This window comes from Rhinolophus ferrumequinum, chromosome 16, assembly GCF_004115265.2.
Source record: "Rhinolophus ferrumequinum isolate MPI-CBG mRhiFer1 chromosome 16, mRhiFer1_v1.p, whole genome shotgun sequence".
Taxonomy (NCBI): Eukaryota; Metazoa; Chordata; class Mammalia; order Chiroptera; family Rhinolophidae; genus Rhinolophus; species Rhinolophus ferrumequinum.
Window position 1 is genome coordinate 6,658,325 of NC_046299.1, and position 21,009 is coordinate 6,679,333.

General features: G+C 49.7%; 1 protein-coding gene across 5 annotated transcripts in view; it reads left to right on the forward strand.

Annotated features, from left to right (window-relative positions):
* Positions 1-21,009, forward strand: part of CHST15 (carbohydrate sulfotransferase 15) — a 67,522-nt gene that overhangs the window by 37,831 nt on the left and 8,682 nt on the right. For all 5 annotated transcript variants that reach the window (XM_033130534.1, XM_033130537.1, XM_033130535.1 and 2 more), the window contains exons 2-5: positions 3,496-4,553; positions 5,237-5,576; positions 7,415-7,561; positions 8,586-8,742. In XM_033130534.1, the coding sequence (XP_032986425.1) occupies positions 4,008-4,553; positions 5,237-5,576; positions 7,415-7,561; positions 8,586-8,742 (1,190 nt within the window). In that variant the 5' untranslated portion in view covers positions 3,496-4,007. The remainder of the gene's footprint in view (positions 1-3,495; positions 4,554-5,236; positions 5,577-7,414; positions 7,562-8,585; positions 8,743-21,009) is intronic.

Sequence of the window (21,009 nt, forward strand, 5' to 3'; positions counted from 1 at the left end):
GTCAACCTTACCCGACGTGTGTTTTCCATACTATAACCTGGCCACATGTTTTGGTAAAACTTGTAGATGTTATATAGTTTCATATTTTGTTTTCAAAAAGGGTCCCCCCGGGATCTTTTCCTATAGCAACAAGTGCTCTAACTCTCCAGATTCGAGCTGGATGTCCTACAGTTCAATTCAATTCCGACACTACCTGGAGATAGCGTAGACCCACAGGTGAGGGACTCAGTGCCCCAAGACTGTCCCCACTTCCGATGCCAGTTGCAAGTGTTGGGTCCCCAGGCTACCCGCACTTCTGTCTGACGTGGCTACAAATTCAGAGGTTCCTACCACACCCTCCTCAGGTTCAGTAATTTACTAGAACGATGCACAGAACTCCAGCAAGCGCCTTTCTTACTGTTATGACTAGTTTATTTTAAAGGAACCAGTGCAGGAACAGCCTGAAGGAAGAGATGCGTGGGGCAAGGTGTGGGGGGAGGGGCCCAGAGCTTCCATGCCGTCTCTCTCGGGAGCCACCCTGTGCCCTGCGGATGCAAACTGTAATTGTGGGAACCTGGTGCCACTGTGAGAGATCAGATAACTGGTCCCCAAAATAGAAAGTATTCAATTACCCAGCCCTCGTTAGGATGCCCCCTATTAACCTCTGCACCCCAAGCACCATGAGCAAGCTCTCTGAATCCTGTCACTTAGAGGTTTGTGTGGCGTTTCCATCAAATAGGCATGACTGACGGAATCACTGGCCATTGGTGATGAACTCAGGCTGCAGCTCTCTTCTCTCCTTGGAGGTAGGGGAGTCGGGGCTGAAAGTTCCAAGCTTCTAATCCAGGCGTGATCTTCTGGTGATGCCCCACACCCCAGGTCACCTGGGGGCCCACTGAGAGGCACCTCATTAGCTTAACTCAGGTGTGGTTGAAAGGGGCTTGTTACAAATAACGATTTATCACTCAGGAAATTCCAAGGCTTTTAGAAGCTGTGTGCTAGGAACTAGGAACAAAGGCCAAACCTTTAGTTTTTCTTACAGCACCCCTCCCCCACCTCACACACATCTTGTATTGGCTCCAGGTCCCCACTCCTGGACTTGCATCTTCAGCTGTGCCCAGTACAGTCAGCCTTCAGGAGACACCTGGTTAATGAAAGAACGAATGAATTACAGCAGAGGTTATTACACCATCTGAGCGTTCTTTTAGGGCTCCTCAGGCATGTGGAATTGTCTCCGCAGTCCTCTGCTCCCCATTTTATGTTTAAACAGTGAGAGGTGGAGTGCGCGGTGCAGCCTGTCCTGGGGACAAACGCTCTGGCTGACCATGTCCCAGAGCCTCGCTCTTCACATGTCAGCTTCTCTCTCCACCCAGGTTTATTTATTTACTTTACTTGTAATGAGAAACCTTTGTTCTTGTTGAGGAATGTTTTGCCCATTCTGTTGGACCCAGATTTTGTACATTCTTGTCTTGGCGCTTCAAAGCCCACGTTGTTGTTGTTTTTGTAATCTGGCCTCCGCTGCCAGAGAGACAGGGTGTGAACTTGCTCCCCACCGACATCCCGGTTGGGGCCTTATCTTCCGCGTGTAAAACAGTGTTTTCCTGGCTTAGGGCTGGGGTTGCCAAGTTGGGGAGCTTGCCCTTTTGTTTCTTTGGTTTGGAAGAATTGTTTGTACTAAGAGACGGGTCAGGGGTGGTTGCCAAGTTCGAAGCAGAAGTGCAGCCTTGAGGTTCTGACATGGCCCTCTAACTGCTGTCAGGGGTGAGGGGGCGGGGTGGAGCCTGAGATGTCTGTCACCCGGTTCCAGAGCAGTTTGCTCCAGGAGCCCCTCCGCCTCTGCTCTTCTCAGAACTGCCCTGTCTCACATCTCAGCCTTTACTGACCAGCATTTCTCAAACCACTTCCTTGAGACCTTAGTGAGAATTCTGTGGCCAGCTGTGCTTTGGAAATTTCTGCATTATATTCTTCTTCGGTGCAGTCACAGGACTTAGTAGCATTTTAAAGGCCCTTAAAAGTCCTGATGTAAAGAAGTTTGTCATTTTGTCCATCTGACCTTTTCTCCCAGTAAGTTAAGCACAGAACACTTATTGACAACACGCAGAACACACGTAAGGAAACACAGCTTGGCTGTTTCTTGGTCCACATATTCTGATAAAACCTGGGCCTTTTGGTCCAAGGGAAGAGAACATTTCTGCTGGTGAGTTCTGATTGTTCAGCCCTTCAGCCAATACAAAGAGGCCTTTTGTTTTGTTTGTTTCACGTGTACACCATAGTTATTCAACATTTATATTACAAGGAGACTTTAATGCAGGGTTAGTTAATACCACCTTTTCTGGGGGACAGTAAGGATTGTTCGAAGGTGTGTGTGCAGAGTTGGAGGCGAGTCTCCCATTCTTGGGTAAGAGCTCTAAGGAAAAAGGTGATATCCACTTCAAATGTTTTTGGTATTCACTGACAATTAAAAGCCTTAATAGTAATAGTCATTGATGATGCTAATAGAGTTAATGTTTTCTACATTTTAGGAGATGCTAAATATGTGTAGACATTATGCAAACTCTTTATATGCATTACTAATTTAATCCTCCTATAAACTTATAAGGGAGGTACTCTTATCCTGATTTTTCTGGTGAGGAAACCAGAGCTCAGAGAGGTTATATGATTTGCTCAAAGTCACACAGCTCGTTGGTGGTTTATCACTGCTGGAAACTAAGTAGGTCTCCTTTTCTTTTTTGGTCTTCTTACAACATCTACAAAGAAGTGTCATCTTGGCAATAATACATTTTATAACCACGAGACTCTTATTAATGGATTTTTAAGAATGCTGTTTTCCCCAGGATGATGAAAGTGAAAAATTATTTCAGAGTCTGAAGTATTATGTTCCTTGGGGGAATACTCCATGCTGGATTTAACTGCATAATAACTTAAGAGTTAAATGATATTTTATATGATATACTCTACAGAAGGAGCAAATCATTTCAGTGTCTTTAAGTTTTCATTAACGTTTGCTTCCTAAACTAATAGTAAAGGCTAGCTCTGGGTAAGAGACTCTTGGTGCTGTTGGGAGAAAAAACGTATTTTCTCTGCCTGCTCCCAACCTAACCATCTTCTCTCTTGAATTTTTCATTGACTTAAAAGAGCTGGTATTTCAATCCATCCCTCAAGTTCACAGTCACTGACTGTGCATGAATCCAAGAATGATTACAAAGCCCTGGGATTGGGGGATCCAGTAATCTTGCTAAGTTAGTAGAAGCATTAGAGGATACGTGAGTTGTACAAAATATGAGGTGTCTGACGTGGTGCTGCTGGTGTCGGGGCCATGTTTGGTGGCAGAGATTGAACTCCAAAGCCAAGCTCCAACGCCCTAGAAGCTCTCTCTTTATCCTATATGGTTTTCTTTGACTTGTCTGTGACCAAGCAGGCTTGGCTGAAACTTAGAAGTTCTCCCCTTGGAAGATGATCCTGGAGTTATTGCTATTATCACATAATGTAATAAAACCTCTTTTCTTTGTTGTTTAGGTAATCTGACATCTTAAAGATTTTGCTCCCCCTACAGAGGAAACATTTCAAAGGAACACGGGGGTGAAAAAGGAAAAATCTTCACAGGTGTCTCCATGGATGGCAAGCCAATCCATCCCAAACTGAGAAGACCATGATATCTGCAAATCTCTTGGGTGTTTCCATGTTCTCCAGGGAGAATTCTTCCCCTTTGTTTTGTGCCATGGGAAAAACCTGAAGGACGGCAGAATTGCTCCCGAACTTGTGACTTTTCCAACGGTTGCAGTGGCGCTGACAGAACATGATAATTGGAGATCACTTCCTTCTGTTGTCTTTCAGAGTTGAACCAAAGAACACCCTTCCTTCTTCTCTAGTGCTTTGGCACCTGCTCATTTTTATATTTGTTGCTATTGCTTGTGTCTTCCAACTATCTTATGTAATCGCAAGACCTCGTTAAAGTTTTCCAGCAGACTTGCAGCGTACCAGGACTCCTCGCTCATGGCTCGGTGGGCCAGCCATCCAAGGGCATTACCATGACGCACTGCATTAATTGCTGCATACAGTTGTCACCTGACGACACGCACAAACAGCAGATTGGCTGCCGAGGAGGCCCCCAACACAGTCGCCAGGAGTGCCCCGTGTGCAAAGGAGAAAACAAAATAGTGTTTCGTGTGGACGGTAAGCAGATGAACTTGCTTGCTGTTCTCGAAGTGAGGGCTGAGGGGAACGAAAGCTGGGGCGGGTTTTTGCGCTTCAAGAAGGGAAAGCGATGCAGCCTCGTCTTTGGATTGATTATAATGACCTTGGTGATGGCCTCTTACATCCTTTCTGGGGCCCACCAAGAGCTTCTCATCTCATCGCCTTTCCATTACGGCACCTTCCCCAGCAACCCCAGCCTGATGGATGGTGAAAACCCGGGTGACATGAAAGAGCATCACCACCAACCTTCTGTAAATAATATTTCCTACGTGAAGGACTACCCAAGCATTAAATTAATTATCAACAGCATCACAGCCAGGATAGAGTTCACGACCAGACAGCTCCCAGACAGAGAGGATCTGAAGAGGCAGGAATTACACGTGAGTAGCCTTGTCCTAATCGCTAGTGATGGATGGATTCAAAAAAAAAAAAAAATGGATGCTTCCTTTTCCGCCACCATCTTTAGGAACACAGGAAGAAAATGACCAAACAAAAGATTTCTGAAGAGTGACAAGGATGATTAGACAGCCTTGTGGATCAGACGGCGCCGGGAGAGTGCCGTCTAGTTACAGTGTTTACTCAGGAAGGGCATTCGCAGACCTGATGGGCGCAGCTAGCAATGGTGAAGGACGAGCCCTTCTCAGCATTCCCCTCCAGGGCTTTTTGCTTGAAACGCGGTCGTGGTCATTAAAGGTTGCTTCTGTAGATCACGGTCATCCGGTTTCTATTCTGTCCTAAACAGTATTTTTGTCTTCGCTGGCCATTTAAACGTACAGCCGGTGAAAAGATTCCAGCGGTTCAATTCCACTGTTGTGTGTGGAATGGATTTTGATGAAACTTTTATCTTCATTCTCTCCAAATTTTATTTTTATTTTGGGATGGGGAAATACATGGTCATTAGCTGTTTACCAAGCGTTGCTTGATTTTGATATTTAGTCATTGTCAAATAATGCTCCAAATCTCAACACTGGCTAAGTATAGGGGAGGATCCGACGGGGTTAGAGTGTGTTGGGGCTAATTGTTTTCCTCTCCGCACCTCCCCGTTTTTTCTTTCTCGTTGCAGATGTTTTCGGTAATCCCCAATAAATTCCTCCCAAACAGTAAGAGCCCGTGCTGGTACGAGGAGTTCACGGGGCGGAACACCACCGACCCCTACCTGACCAACTCCTACGCGCTCTATTCCAAGCGGTTCCGCGCCACCTTCGATGCCCTGCGGAAGGCCTTCTGGGGCCACCTGTCCCACGCCGCCGGGAAGCACTTCCGCCTGCGCTGCCTGCCCCACTTCTACATCATCGGGCAGCCCAAGTGCGGCACCACCGACCTCTACGACCGCCTCCGGCTGCACCCCGAGGTGAAGTTCTCCGCCATCAAGGAGCCACACTGGTGGACCCGGAAGCGCTTTGGTGAGTGAGCGCGCCGGGCCGGGTTGCAAGGGGAGGGGACCCCGGGTGCCACCCAGTGCGGCTGTCGCCATCAGTCAGTCATGCCTTCTGCACACGTCGGGGTCATCGGGGTCGGGCGGGAGCGGAGAGATTCTACTGGGGGCCACGTCGTGGTGTTGAACTCCGTGAGGAGGGTACAGGGGAGATGAGAAGACCCGCGGAGAGGCAGAGATCAGACCGTTTATTCACTTGTCTCAGGTCCCAGGCGAACCTCCCACGGGCTGGAACCCGGCTCCCGACCACCCAGGGAGCGTTTATTGAGTGCCAGCTGTGTGCAGGGCAAGGGGGAGGGTGCAGAATCGGTGGCTCATGTTTTCCTGAAGACCCTCGGCCCCCGTGCCAGTGGTCAGTGCCAGGTGCTAGGTGGACATTTGTCTGGGCGTGTCCACTCCCAGCTCTGCCTGTCCTGCTGGAGCCCCCGCACTGGGAGGAGACAGTAGAAAGAAAGTCTGCCACATGGGCCCGGGTTTCAGCTTCCTGCTGGCTCAGCCAAGGGCCCAGGAGTATGTGACTGAGGTGCTTTGTGTGTTGTTTGCTCCCACCTACCCGGTCTGCCTCATGGGGTCCAAAAGAGAACCACACAAGATAATTTTTGCGACCTTGTTCACAGTACCCCTATCCCACAGGGTGGACCATGGACCCGGCCCATCCCTCCTGCAGGCTGGTTTCTGCTCCACCCAGCTGGGCCACCCTGCGGCCCTCGGGTCACATTGTTTCCTCCCCTTAACCTTTTTCCTCTGCCAGGAGACGTTTGGTCACTGGAGCTAAAGGATGACAAATGCCAAAGTCTGGGCGGGCCGGAGTGCATTTTTCAGTGTAAAGGACCCAGGTGGCTTAGAAAGGAATTTTAAAAGTTTTCCGTAGTAGAACCCAAGTTTCAGACCAACACTTAATGTGTTTCTTGACAAATGTTTGACTTAATCTTTCTGGTGTTCTTCCCAGAGTGGACAAAAGTATAGATGGGTCTTTTGGGGTTTGACAGTGGCATCTGTGGGACCCAGGGTTTCACATTTGTACTCACTTACAGGGTGTGGTCCCTACACAGTTCACCATTTCTCTAAAGAAAACCAGGTTCCCCCTGGCAGGAAGAGGGAAGCATGGGGGCGTGCCTCTGAATCCGGTATCCAGTGTCACCTTGAACCTCTTGCTAACTTGCCTGTGGACGGTCTTTTTCCACTTCCCATTAACCTTGTAGGTGTGGTTTGGCGCAGTGTGCAGTTAATATGCTGGCAAGTGACATGTACCCACTTTAAGGCAAGGGGCGAATTTCGGTTGCATGTGGCTGATATTGGAATAAGTATTGAGTTCAACCCAAGTGTCCATCCAGGGACCATCAATACCAGGGACCTCGACTGGACAGATAAGCTGCCTGATTGAATAGGCCAGGATATAGAGCCTCAGGAAAAGCTGCCCTTCTCCGTTTGATGCAGTGTGTGTGTCCTGGATGTCACTGCTGCTGGGCCTCGTCAGGCTCTCACCTGGTGTCATGGTTACCAGCCCCAAACTCTCTCGCTCTCCAAGTAGACACATTTATAGTTCTCGAACCGCTGTGGCATCCTTCAAGCTGCCACTGTGTACCCTAATGGCGGTGTATTCCACCCTTTGACGCATACATGGGTTACAGGAGGGCCGCCAGTCCACAGACGCCCATCTACCTGCTGCCTCTCCTGCAGCTTATCAGGCCGAGCCTTGGCTGCTGCCGGTGGCTCGTAGGCCTTTGCACCCCTCTCTGTCACTGTCCAGGAGGCCAGCGGCCCAGCAGCGGCAGGGTTATGCTCAGTAACTCCTCCTTCTCGTAGGAATCGTCCGCCTAAGAGATGGGCTACGGGACCGCTACCCTGTGGAAGACTATCTGGACCTCTTTGACCTGGCCGCACACCAGATCCATCACGGACTGCAGGCCAGCTCTGCAAAGGAGCACAGCAAGATGAACAGAATCATTATCGGTATGGCTTCCGTGTAGCTCCTGCATCTCCAACAGGACAGATGGGGCCGGCCCTGCTCATTCTCTGTGCTACGTATTGTGATGCGCTCATCACTGATCAAAGAGACTGCGTCTTTTGGCTCAGATTTTCCTTAAATAAACTTGGAGATGTATCAGCGTCCCATGTACAATGTTGGGAAATTGAATATGTGGTTGATTGATTTGCCTTTCATTCGAAACTCTGAAGATTGTGCTAAAAAAAAAAATTAGGGAATTGGTTTAGTTTTTGTAGAGAGAAATGTGGAAAGGTCTGTGTCTTAGCCTTGCCTCTGTTCTAGAATGTATGATTAACAGAGTTTCATCCTTCATTCATGAAGACCATGATAAAATGGGCTGGCATCAACTTCCTGTTCCCCGAGGCAGGACTGAATGAATGCAGCCAGGGTGGGCGATGGGGTGGTGGGCACGCAAGACGTAGCCTGAGACACGTCCTGTGAGCCCTCCCGCAAAGCCTTCCTCTCATTTGTGCCCTGGAACTCACTAGTGTGATTTCAAGGAAAGACTGATGGCACACGGCATCCAGTCTCCTAAGGAGGATCAGCTTCCCCAAACTACTCCTTCATTCTGATGCTTTTTGAAGGAAACCATCAAGTATCTTCTCAGTGGGCCCTTAAAATGCCACCGAGCTGTGTGCCGTAAGCAAAGTTAAATATCATGAAATTGAAGCTAGGTGCTAGTAGAGGGTTTTTTTTTTTCTTGTACGTCCTAGAGAGAGGAGCTGGGGGGAAGACGGAAACTCAGGATTACATGGATCACCTTGATTTCCAGATTGCGGTCCTTGGGGTGGGGGTGGCGGGGTGTCACTGAGGCAGAGGGTGGCCTCATCCTCCTGTTCCTGGAGGCCTGTCTGCCACCGTGGTGGACCAGCTTTGGGCGCTTGGGGCTGTTTAAGGGAAGGGCATCAGAGCCAGGCGTGGCCCCTTGCAGGCGGCTCTGTGAGAGCCCATCACTCAGCAGTGCTTATTTGCAGTGTCTTCTGTTTGCAGGGGAGGCCAGCGCCTCCACCATGTGGGATAACAATGCCTGGACCTTCTTTTACGACAACAGCACGGATGGCGAGCCGCCCTTTCTGACCCAGGACTTCATCCATGCCTTTCAGCCAGACGCAAAACTGATTGTCATGCTCAGGGATCCCGTGGAGAGGTGAGTAGTTTAGAGTTTTTTCTTGGGGGCGGGGAAGAAAAGGCAGTGTTAAAGAGCAGTCTTCCTTCTCATCACAAACAAGATTGTGCCTTTTTTTTTTTTTAAATAAACAAGCTTAACTTGCAATGTTACTGCTATTTCTTATGTAAATGTTATTTTTGGGACTATCTCCACTGTGTCTAAACAAATTGTGAATTGTTTTCTTGGCCAGTCTGACCCTGGTCCGTGCGCCTTCAGCCTCTGGCCCGTTTAACTTAGGGACATGGAGCTGCTCCTTGGGCACTGTCAGGACATGAAAAAGACCCCTGGAATCTTTGGGGTTTAACTCCTAGAATTCTTTGACTCCCAGTTTGGTGGGTGCCTTCATCCTGTGGGTTCTGAGGGCGCAGGCGCCAGCTTTCCTTGAGAGACCAAAAAGGAAGAAAAATGATGGACAGAGCTGCTTTGTCGTAAAGAGCAGGGGTTTCTCGGAATGGATGAGGCAAAGCTAGCATGATATTGAACAGACAGTGTAGGGCTGGCCAGGCCAGCCTTGGGTGATGCTTAAATAACTGCTAATTCTGCCCTGTGGATGGCAGACTCTCTGGGCTGGCAGGACCTTAAAATGATTTAGTCCGACATTCTCCGATGAATAGCACCATATCCGAGAGAAGAGGGCCCCAGTCTGGTCCAGGACTCTGGGATGGGAGTTCCCCAGCCAGGATGGCCAGTCCAGCTCAGGACAGCTCTGTGAGGGCATTCTTCCCATCTTGAGACCGAGTCCGTCTTTGGGAGGGAATCACACTGTGGACCTCTTTCTTCCCAGTGGAGCTCCGCAGACCACATCTAATCCTTCTGAAATGGGAGAGCCTGCCAGGTATTGAAGACAGTGGTCACGGCCCTTTGCGTCTTATTTTCTTTGGGCTAATTACCTCTTATTATGGGTTGGATTATGCCCCTCCGCCCCAGATATGTTGAAGTTCTAGCCCCCCGCCCCCAGATGTATGAATGTGACCTTGTTTGGAAATAGGGTCTTTGCATAATAGGGTCTTTACAAATAGGGACTCAAGGTGAGGTCACATTAAATTAGGGTGGTTCCTAATCCAGTGGCTGGTGTCCTTACGAGAAGAGGAAATGTGGACACAGAGACACAGACATACCATGTGATGACGGAGGCAGAAGTTGGGGTGAGGCTGCCAAATGCCAAGGAATGCCAAAGATTGCCAGCAAACCCTCAGAAACTGGGACAGAGGCCTAGAACAGATTCTCCCTCCGAGCCCCCCCGAAGGAACCAACCCCCCCGACACCTGGATTTCAGACTTGTAACTTTCAGAACTGGGAGAGAATAAATTCTTCTCAGTATTAGCTACCAGTGTGTGGTAACTTGTGTCAGCAGCCCTGGGACACTGATAGCACCCTGCGTCCTTCCTGGCGTGGCACACATTCCTGGCGCCACGTCCTTGCCAGTGATAACAATTAGACATGTTTCTTGTGGAAATTTTAGAAAATACACCGGGAAACGCTCCTAAAAAACACTCATAAGCTCCTATCCAGATAACTGTTCTTTAGACTTTGGTCTCTTTTCTTCCAGAAAGCTTGTCCAGGCAGGTGAGTGTGGTGTGTGTGTGAATGCTGCCTTCGTTTTCCATTGTGGCCCCCAGGAGGATATGCCTAACGCACTGCCCTGGGCACTCCCCGCTGGATTTGTCCCTCTGTGGAGTTCTCAGAATGGCCCCTGCTGCTCTCAGTGTGATCTGGTCCGAGGAGAGCTGGATGGTCCCCCTCCATCTCTGCCCCGCAGCCCTTCTGGTGCCACGCCATGTGGCCTATGTACAGGCCACAGATGCTTTCTCTCTGCCTCTGTGTCCTCCAGCCTCAGGAGTCCATCTGCCATGGCTCTGTAGTGGCCCTGACGTCAGAGCAGCTGCCATGTGCTACCTGCCAGTTCCCACACTCGGGCGGCAGGACTTGGGCCCTTCTGCTCCTGGAGGGGCTGGTCCCCCTTGATCGAGAGCAGTTGACACGAACCAGTGGGGCTCTTGAGTGGACATGGTTACATAACCAGCAGCCTTGAAAGGAGAGGCCTGGTGACTACATGACCCCTCAACGCGCACTGAGGTGTTTGCACAGCTGCTCTGCCTCCCTCCCCCGACTGCCCCCAGCTGCAGTGCACAAGGTTGGAACATTCTCTGAGGAGTATACTCTCTGCTCCCCAAACGTCTTCCTGTCACATTTCTCTAGTGCCTCATTCTGAGGAAAGTCACATTGCGCTCAACTTTAGAGGGTTAAGAGGGAAAACTGCGGCCTTTTTCGCTCCCTGGGTGCAGAGAGGTGGGAACCATTCTGTCTGGGCTTGGTTCGGTGTGTGCTAGCCCTGATCTAGGCCCTGAGCAAGCACGAGCTCGTGGCTGGTGAGGGAGAAAGACATGGTGGTGGTTATTATGGTCTGTGGATTCAGACCACAGCGCAGAGGGAAGATGAGATGCAGCACAGAAAAGGGAAGAAGCTGCTGGTGGGGCGGTCCTGAAACACTGTCCTGGAGGGGCGGAGGCCTGGCTGGGTTTTGAAGGGTGAATAAGAGTTTGCCAAGTCAACAAAGAAGGAAGGTCCTGAGCAGGGAGAACGGAGAGTACAAAGGGGAAAGACTGCATGTTGTTTTTTTGGAGAGCAGAGCCAGCTTCCCTGAGTGTGTCCCTTTCTTCCTGTAGTTCCAATGCTACCTCTCAGGACACGCGTTCTGTAAAGGTGGACCTTTCACAGGGAGGGTAGTCGTGTTGTCCAGGTTCAGACAGAAGCAGGATGTGCCCAACTCACCACTGAGACCCCAGCTAAAAGTCTGCCTTCCTTAAGAAGGTTCATGGCCACAAGTAGTCATCACGTTTTCTTCTTCTTTTTGTAAGAACAAGTATTCTATTTATACTAGGAACCAAAAGTGAAGGGTTCTTGTCTTGTTGATCCTCGACTTAACAGAAGTAGTTAATCAATTAAAATGTTGGTTGACCCTGACCACTGGGCACCGGGCTCGGTGCTGAGCGTACACACATGGGTGAGGGATGAAGGCATCCAGGAGCTGGCACGTTATTGGAGAAGGGCAGGATGCATGGTGGTAGCCTGCATCAGGGAGCTACCCAGCTGTGGGGGTGTCTGCTGGGTTAGTCATGGAAAGCTGTGTTAACAAATCACCCAGGAATGCAGCACTTAATACAACACACTTACTGCCTCAGTTTCCGAGGGTCAGAACCTGGCCCAGCTTGACTGGGCCCTCCGTCCACTTCAACGCCTCTCTGATGGCTGCTGTCCAGGTGTCACCAGGGTGGGGTCTCATCCAAAGGCTGGACTGGGGAAGGATCTGCTTCCATGCTCACGTGGTTATTGGCAGCATGCAGTTCCTCAGGGCTGTTGGCAGGAGGGCCTTCTTGCCCTCAATACCTTGCCAACGAGCTTCGCCAACACAGCCACGTGCTTCATCAAAGCCAGCAAAGGAGAGAGTTTGCTACCAAGTCAGAAGTCGCCATCTGTTATAATCTGATCATGAGAAGGACAGACCATCACCTTTGCCATGTTCTGTTGGTTCGAAGCAAGTCACGAGGTCCAGGCCACACGTAAGGGGAGGAGATTCCAGGGCCTGAATACCAAGAAGTGGAGAACCTGGATGTTACCTGCCATACCTGTTCTCTCCGTTTCAATCCCTGGTCCTCCAGGAACCTGGGGCCTTGTAGCCTGAGAAGAGGAACAGCTGGGCTGGGCCTCCGTGCCTGCAGCAGGGTGCGTGTTCTTGCACACATATTTTGTGTGGGTTATTGATGGCAGCAGCTGTCCCATTGCTTTTTAAACATTTATAAAAATGTGCAACAATAGGAATTTCTTCTCTTTAGAAACCTGTGACTCATGGCCTATCTGAAGTGGCTGGCTCGTTTCCCATCCCAGCCAGAAAGGATGATAAATATTGGGTGTTTAGGTCACTCTTGAAGAAACAAACACTCAGAGTCCAAGTTTCCATAGTCTAATTGGGCCCCGTGACCTCGCACTTCTGCAAGTGGGAGATTCCCTGGTTGCTTGCTGCCAGTGGGATTGGGCCAAACTGTTCATTTCCTTCTACAAATTGGCTTGGAGATAAGATTGGGGGGGGTGGTTATTTCTAGTTTTAGATTTACATTTAGCCTTTATTTCTATAATTGGTCAAAGCTAGAGGGTTTGCAAATGTTGCAATTGTAAGCGAAATCAAGTCAGTCACTTTTAAGCTTCCAGAGAAAGACATAAATGGTACGTCCATTTATTTTTCTGGAGGAGAAGAGAGGAATGGTGGAAAGCGGAGGGGGCAGATCTTAAGGCCTGGGCCAGCCAAGAATTCTTGCTAAAAGTTTCTCTATGTAAGAAATTTAAAACTCAAGTGATGCATTCCTCGGCTAAATCATCTCAGTTAGTTAAAAAGAAGCCACCAATTACAAGCAGAATTTTTCATTTAATTCGAATCTCAAGTGGGAAAGACTATTCTTTTCAGCGAATCTCACATTAACCTTCTGCCTCTTTATTTGTGAGATGGTTGATAGCATTTGCCGCTGAATTCAGAGGCCATTACAGCCCCCACGAAATGGGAAGAATGGCTGGAAGGTGCTGACCCTTCTGACATAGTTCATTCAAGGGACATGTGGAAAGTTGTCGTGTACCATCTGTTAAGGAGTTTACCGTCTCGGTGTTTTGGTTTTAATTCTGCGTGTAGTCTTACTGCAGTACACAGAAACGGGCTCAACAGGAGCGTTTGCTTTTCACGTTTCATGATGAGTCAAAAGGGAAGGAGAACTCAGCTCAAAGGGTGAGAACTTGATTTTGAGCCTTAGAACCTGGGGCGTTGTTTCCTTCATCTGCTTAGATAAACTAACTGATTTTTAGCAACCACTATGCTGGTTAAATAATCAATTTATGACAGTCAACTAGGAATGGAAGCAGTGAAGCCCTTAATGAAAGGCGTGCGTTGATACCATGTTTCCCCGAAAATAAGACCTAGCCAGACAATCAACTCTAATGCGTCTTTTGGAGCAAAAATTAATATAAAACCGGCTAAGTCTTATTTTCGGGGAAACATGGTATGCAGTTGGTCGTTTGCACAGAGAATAAGTAAGCTGCGCTGAACCTTGGGGCAGGAATCCTGGGTTCCTGGCTTTCACTCCATCTGCAGAGTGGGTGGTAGGGTGTGGGCGTGGTGAGCAGCCAGAGAACCTACATCGTGGCAATAGAGACACAGTCTTAGGGGAACAGATGGTCTGCATTCAAACCCCAGCTCTGCCACTCACTGGCTGTGTGACCTCAGGCAAGTTATTCAACCTCTCTGTGCCTCATTTCCTCATTGGTGAAATGAGGGGGAAATAGTTCTACCTCTAGGGTTGTGAGAATTAAATGATTTACTATATGTAACATTTAATCAGTGCAAGACAAATGGAAAATATTACATAATTATTAGCTATTATTATTAGGTCTCCGTAGTTGCAAACAATAATAACAAACAAACTGAGCGCTCATTGACTCATCACTGAACGCTGATTGAGCACCCTTCATGTATGCATTGGAGAGCAAAATCCTTCCTGTCTGCCCTCCTGCAGCCTGTCTAGTCCAGGGGGTAGGGACAGCTCTCGGTGAAGTCACCTAGCATTAACTGAGCACCTTCTCCAGCCTGGCTCTGTGTCCCCTTTCCAGCCATTGCCTCCTTTAGGCTTTGCAAGCAGGTGAAAGGGCTGGGGTGATGTGCTCTTGGGTGGGGCACGTGAGCTCGGTGGGGCTAAGGCACCTATCCATGGTCACCTGGTTAGTAAGTGGCCAGGCTAGGGTTTGATCCCATGTCTGACTGAGGAGCCAAGCTTTCCACCCTATCATAGGTTAGGTCCCAGGAAGCAGACTGAGACAGCGATTTGTGTGCAGAAGGATTATAAGGAGTGCACGTGGGACAACCGTGTGAGGGGCAGTGGGGCAGGATAGATAGAGGGAGGGGTTGGGCCCTAATGCGGCTGACCCTACCAGAGGCTCTGAAGCGGGGATGACCCTTCGGAGTTGTCCCCAGGGAGACATTTCCCACCCACCAGCCACTGGCAGTGGTCTGCCCTGGGAAACTTAACCTGGGGTGTGGCTGGTCTTTTCAGAGGAGCAGTTTCTGGGAGGGACTGGACTGTGAGCCATGAATAGTGGGGTATGACTCCCCACTTTTGCAAAGGTCTGTAAGCAGTAAGGACCCCAGTCTTTGTGGGTGCCTAAGCCTGCACTCAGCTCATTCACTTACCTCCCCATGAGCGAGAGCAAGAAGCCGACCCCAAGGAAATAACCAGCAGGCCTTACAAGTTACTGAGCTGGATTGATGCTTTTGAATTACTGTGGACCTCTGACTCAAGAATCTCTCTTGCTACTCAGCCAGTGCTGAAAACCTTCTGCAAGCAGCCCAGGCTCTCTAGGTCGCTGGAAGCTCTCGGGCAGAAGAGGAGAGCTGGCACTCCAGTGTCACGTGATGTTTTCTCTATAACAGATTTGCACGAGGTTTAAAAAGCAGGCTGTTCCCCACCACTGATGGATTAATTATTAATATAAATGCTCTCAGAGGAAAGTTAGGAGAACTCCCCTGTGGGCAGGAGATGAAGTGGGGAGAAAGGCTGTTGGAGTATAAAGGTTATGACAACAGCCACAGATCCATTTCCCGTCTTCCCTCCAGCTCTCACTGTCCCCTTTTCTCTTTGAGACTTTGGAGGAGTAAGAATTATAAGCGGTAGGTAGTCTTGAGGAAGACTGTAGGGAAGTGTCTCTAAGCTGCCTATTAATTTTCTGGTGAATTCAGGCATTTTGCTTTTCAGAAGCTGCCTGTCTGGGTGTTACTGACACACCTTTATGTGGGCCCTGAAAGTGGCACGAGCTCCCTTTCATGGGGCTGAACTGTGAGCCACCCAAAGGCACAGGGTTGGCGTCAGACCTGGCGGCCGGGGGAGTGCTGGCTGTGGCCCGGCCAGGACAGCTCGGCCTCTGAGGCGTTCTCTGAAGGCTGTTGAGCATAACCACCTGGTGAGGGACCACATTTTGTTATTGGTGGGAGGACCATCGTGCTGAGAATTCCTGTGTTTAACACTGTTTATTTTTTTGGGAAGTGTTTACAAAGTCATTGGCAGTTCTGAGTATTCCCACAGGACTGTTTGCAAAGGGCGGTTCTGTGTGGTGAGGAACCTGGGGAGAAGAACCTGTTCTTTTTCAGTTTGCAGACATTCGAGGTGACATGTGCCAACGGGCTGGGATCAGGAGGGCACTCGTGTCGACTCTGGGCCACCAGGTGGAATTCGTGGACCTCTCCTTCCAAGAGGTGCGGGGGGGAGGGAGGTGTCAGCATATGTCACATACGCGCCAGGCCTGGAGGACAGGGGCATTCGCGCTGCAGTGAGGTCCCACACCCTGGGATCTCGTCCTGGCTGTGCCGCCTCAACCAGGGGTAGCGGCCGATCCTTTGTGCGCCCGACTTTTGTCCCTGGTAGACACCTGCTGTCAGGATCACTGGATTGTATGAAGGTGCTTTGGGAACCAGACCCGGCTCCTGGGTAAAAGGGATGCTTGGTATTGCCTCTCAGAGGTTCTACCTTCCATCCACAAACATTTACCAAGGACCTGGGGTTGGGTGCTCTGGAAGGAAGAAAGGTGGACCCCAAACCTCACTCAAACTCAACAGGAGGAAAAGACCACCCCCAAATGGCCCCAGTGAACAGGCCGCTTTGTATCCATGTGTTTGGGTATTTTTAGCCCAAACCTGGGTGTCCTTTTCTGGCAGAAAATGAACATCAGTGTCACCCACTGATAACGGCCTCAGGTAACTCTGGACATTTCCTCCAAAATGACCTGGCTTGGTCAGTCCTGCTTCATTGTCCCTTGTGATGAGATAGTCATGGTTTGTGAATCGGTGGGACAAAAGGGCCTCCTTTCCAGCTTCAAATGGCCTTTATTCCTTGTAGGAAATATACATATATAATCATTATTGATCGCACCATATCAGAGCTTGGGAAGTTATTGATCAGTAATTTGAATCTGGATGCCTGCAAATGCAGAATAATGAGGGGTTGCTCTGGCTTTCGTTTTTTGTAATCACAGCTCTTACGACCCTCAGGTGGGTCGAAGGTTTAGACAGAGAACTGTGCGATGTCTTTGGGAGAGGGGGTGAACGGGAAGACACGAGTGTGCCCACCCAAAAGGGGGCGTCTGGTTGAAGAAATGTCACTGTTCTCGTGTGTGATTGAGACGCCTCCTGGCGGTGCTGAAGAAGCGCAGGGATGTTGGGAACAGCATGGCCTGGGGCGAGCCAGCCCCGGAGCTGCTCCCATCCACCCCAACACTTCAGCCTCTGCGCCGATCTTTCCTCAGAGCAAGATTCTGAGCCGTCCGGTGTGAGGAGCCGTAACTGGAAGGGATGGCACAGCTCACGGCCTCCGAGAGCCTGCACTAGTCTGACATGAACCTCACACTGCCGCTTGTACGTCTTGTGCCTTTCCACTTGGCGATCTTAGTGACTTCCCACATGGGCCCCTCTGGGACCTGACAGGTTCAAACTCACAGCCACTTTTGGGAGTGGCTGGAGCGAGCTGATGTAGGAGGATGCACCACTGTGTGCAGGTAGGAAGCACTGCAGAGCTGTTCACGTTCAAAGGGTGAATCTTTTGACATGTGCATTATGCCTTAATTTTAAAATGGTATGAACAAAAATATTACAGAAGGAGGAGAAACCAGCACAGGGAGAGGTGTCACCAACGCAGTGACGTTTGAGCTAGAACTTGCAGAGTCTCCACAGAGACAGAAGGCCGGTTAACAGGCGCTTCATCATTTAAGAACGAAAACTGTTAAAATCGAATGAGTGACCGCAATTACCAATGAACGTGAGCTTATCGAAGTGATAAGAGATCAGGCAGTGAGTCCTGAAGTTGTGATAGATGCCTGAACACCTACCTGTTGCTCTCATTTTTTAGGTGCCCAGTGCGATGTTCCATAAACTCATTTGCTTTTCCTGATCGTGGCAGTAAAGTTTCTTGTGTTTATTCTGAATAGTTGTTTGCTGATCTATTACACGTTGTAATTGCTTTTCAGTCTCCTGAAACGTAGTAAGTAGTTCTGTAACAGAATTGACTTTTCCTTCCAAATCACTATATACGTAAACCTTCAAAACAAACAAAAACCAAAACAAATTAGTTCAGCTGTTGATTTGGCTCCATCCCTAAGCTATGAGGCCAGGGCCCACGTCCTGTCGGGTCAGTGGGCCTTAGGGTCAGGCAGACTGGGGTGTGTTTGGGGCCCAGCCCCATAGCCTCCTGGGCCGTGTGGCCTTGGGAATGTTCTTAATCCCTCTAAATAGCAGTCTTGTCCTCATAAGCCAGGGTAATGACAGTCGGCGTGTATCTCGTGGGGTGGTTGCAAACATGGTAGGAGAACATGCTCACGTGGCCCAGAGAGGGACAGCCCTCAGTAACCACGAGTGGCCACATCAGGGGTGGACACAGGGAGGATTCTGAGAACTGAGCCCATAGAGCACGCATGTGAGCCTGGCCTGGAGGAGGGCCCCACGGAGTCACGGTGCCCCTGTCTTTGTGGTGATCTGTAGGCCCACCTCTGCTCACCTGGGCTCAGAGCTGCGCCCGTCAGGGTCATTGAATGAATTCAGCGGTGGCCTTGGGGTAACGGTCTAGATTTTACCTGGTGGGGTCTTCAAGATGACAGCCACTCCTTGTCCCTGTGGGGAGAGACATGGCACCAGGGTAGGGAGCCCCCCTAACGCACACATCCAATCCCACTCCCCCTCCAGCAGTGCGGGGGTCCCGGACCCTGCCTTGCACAGGGGAGGAACTGAAGAGCACAACCTGAGTACAGGCCCAGTGTCCTGCGGCCGGCCGCCCAGCAGCCTCTGAAATAACCACAGCACAGACGGCCCGGAATGTATTTGGACTTATATTTGGAATTGCTGTTGGAAACCGTCCTGGCCAAATGTAACACCCATCTGTTTGGGATGGTTTAAGAGTAAGAAAAGGAGGTAGTTCTGCAAAGGGGGCTTAGCAGACCCAAAACTTGGGGCTGGCTGGGTGTTAGGGTCCGTTGGCTCTCACTCTGCCTCGGGGCCTTCCCCCCTCCAACCTCGGGGCCTCCTGCTGCTCAGACCACTCCTTTCATGCTGGACTGTCCCATCTGGAGACATTTTCCCTTGAATCAGACCAGTCTTTCTTCCTGAACCTTCTATTCCCTGGAGTATGGGACAGGTCTCCCAGCTCTGGACCCCCTTTTAGCCTTTGAAGCTGGCATCCTTCCTGCTGAGTCTTGCTTCTTCAGCTGCAACAGCTCCTTCCCCCTCAGTGTTTGGCTCCCAGCACCGCAGGCAAGCGTCCTTTGTCCTTTGGGGTCCACCACGGAGGAGCAGAGCAACACCCTCCCACATTCTCAATGCCTTACCTCTATTAATGCATCCTGAGCTTGCATCAGTGTCTCTGAAGTTCTGTGATGATTTATTATGAGTTTATGTCATCCAAGTTCCTTGCATATTTTCCTTGTTGGCCTCTTTCCCCTACTTCATCATTGTTTGGTTGATTTTAAAGACTAAATTGTGGACGCTTACGTTTATCTCTTTACATTTCAACTTGTTACACGAGTGTGACTGCTCCAGCTCTTGGAGATCTATTTTGGATACTTATTCTTGATACATTGCTGTCCTCAATATTTTCTGAATAGTTTTAACCCATCAAGTGGCTTTCACTCAGCCAAGGTCATTTACCTGACTCTTTCCCCAGAGGGTAGATGTGGGGAAATCCTGGCCTTGTTTACTGCAGATATTCTTAGGAGACATTAGCCTGATTCTTGGGGTGGATTTGAACAGTGCACCTTAAAAGCAAGAGCCCACGTTTTGCGTTTCCCTTCCTACTTGTTTCTCTGTGGGAAAGCTGGCCATGGGCGCTTGGTCCTCCTACACACTCAGGCGACTCTTCCAGGGCCTCAGGGTAGGAGAGAGGTGCTGACAAGACCCCGCAGTGTTCCTGGGAACTGGGATTTAGAATCCGTGTGAGTTCCCTAGGGCTGTCATAACAGATTACCATAAGCTGGGTGACTTAAAACAACAGAAATGTCTTCCTTCACAGTTCTGGAGGCTGGAAGTCCCAAATCAAGGTGTCAGCAAGGCCAGTTCCTTCTGGGGGCTGTGAGGGAGAATCTGTTCCATGCATCTCTTCCGGCTTCGGGTGGCTTCCGGTGGCTTCTGGCAGTCCGCGGCATTCCTTCTCCAATATCTGCCTCTGTCTTCACACTGAATGGCCTTCTCCCCATGTGCCTGTGTGGAGGACACTAGTCGTTGGATTTAGGACCACCCTAAATCCAGGATGATCTCATCTGAAGACCTGCAACATAATTACATCTGCAAAGACCCTATTTCCAAATAAGGTCCCATTCCCAGGATGGGATTAGGGTGTGGACATGTCTTTTGGGGATATCTACCGTATCCAGAATGGAGGGGTGGCCATCGTTACGGTGACTAAAGTTCCTGCTCAGATGTTGCCGATAAAGTGGGGCGTGAACGACTTGTCCTCATAGACGTGCATCCCAGCGTGCACGTGGCTCTAGGGAATCCTGAAGCCTACTGCCCATCTTGTCGGCAGATCTGGGAGCCCTGGGGGGCCCTAAGGGGCCGGGACATTTTCCCTCATTCTGGTCTGGCTCTCAGAGGCTGTAGACATGACTCACAGAAGGGTAGGGTCCCGAGTTCATGTCGCCGTACCCCCAGCAGATGAGAATCAGTAGTCTCCGCCGGGCAGGACAGGGCTTCCCTGGTTGGAACACTGGACACGTCCCAGTTTGTTCCCCCAAATCACTTCTTCATCTCTGAAGAATTGTATGGAATCAGCAGATTCGTCATGAAGTTACTTTGTATTTAAAACAGAGGCAGCTTTAGGGGCTGTTGTTTTATTTATGAGCCAAATGTGTACAAAAAATGTTATTACCACCAAATAAACTGTCACTATGGAAAGTGAAATTTTTTGGGGTTTTTAGGTGGTAATTTATGTGATAGAATTCCAGTTCCACCAAAGAGTTTGGATAGTTGGGGGAGTCCTTGGTAAGAACTCTGAACTTGGACCTCCTATTAAATAGACTGTGATGACAGTTTCAAAGGCATCTGGTGCTTTTCACGGACATCGTTTCTGGGGCTGTGCCATATTGATAGGACGGGTAGAAAACGTGTGAGCCAGGAAGGGCACCCATCAGACCCACTGCCACATGGCACCAGTTGGCACATAGAGCGAGCTGCACTTTGAG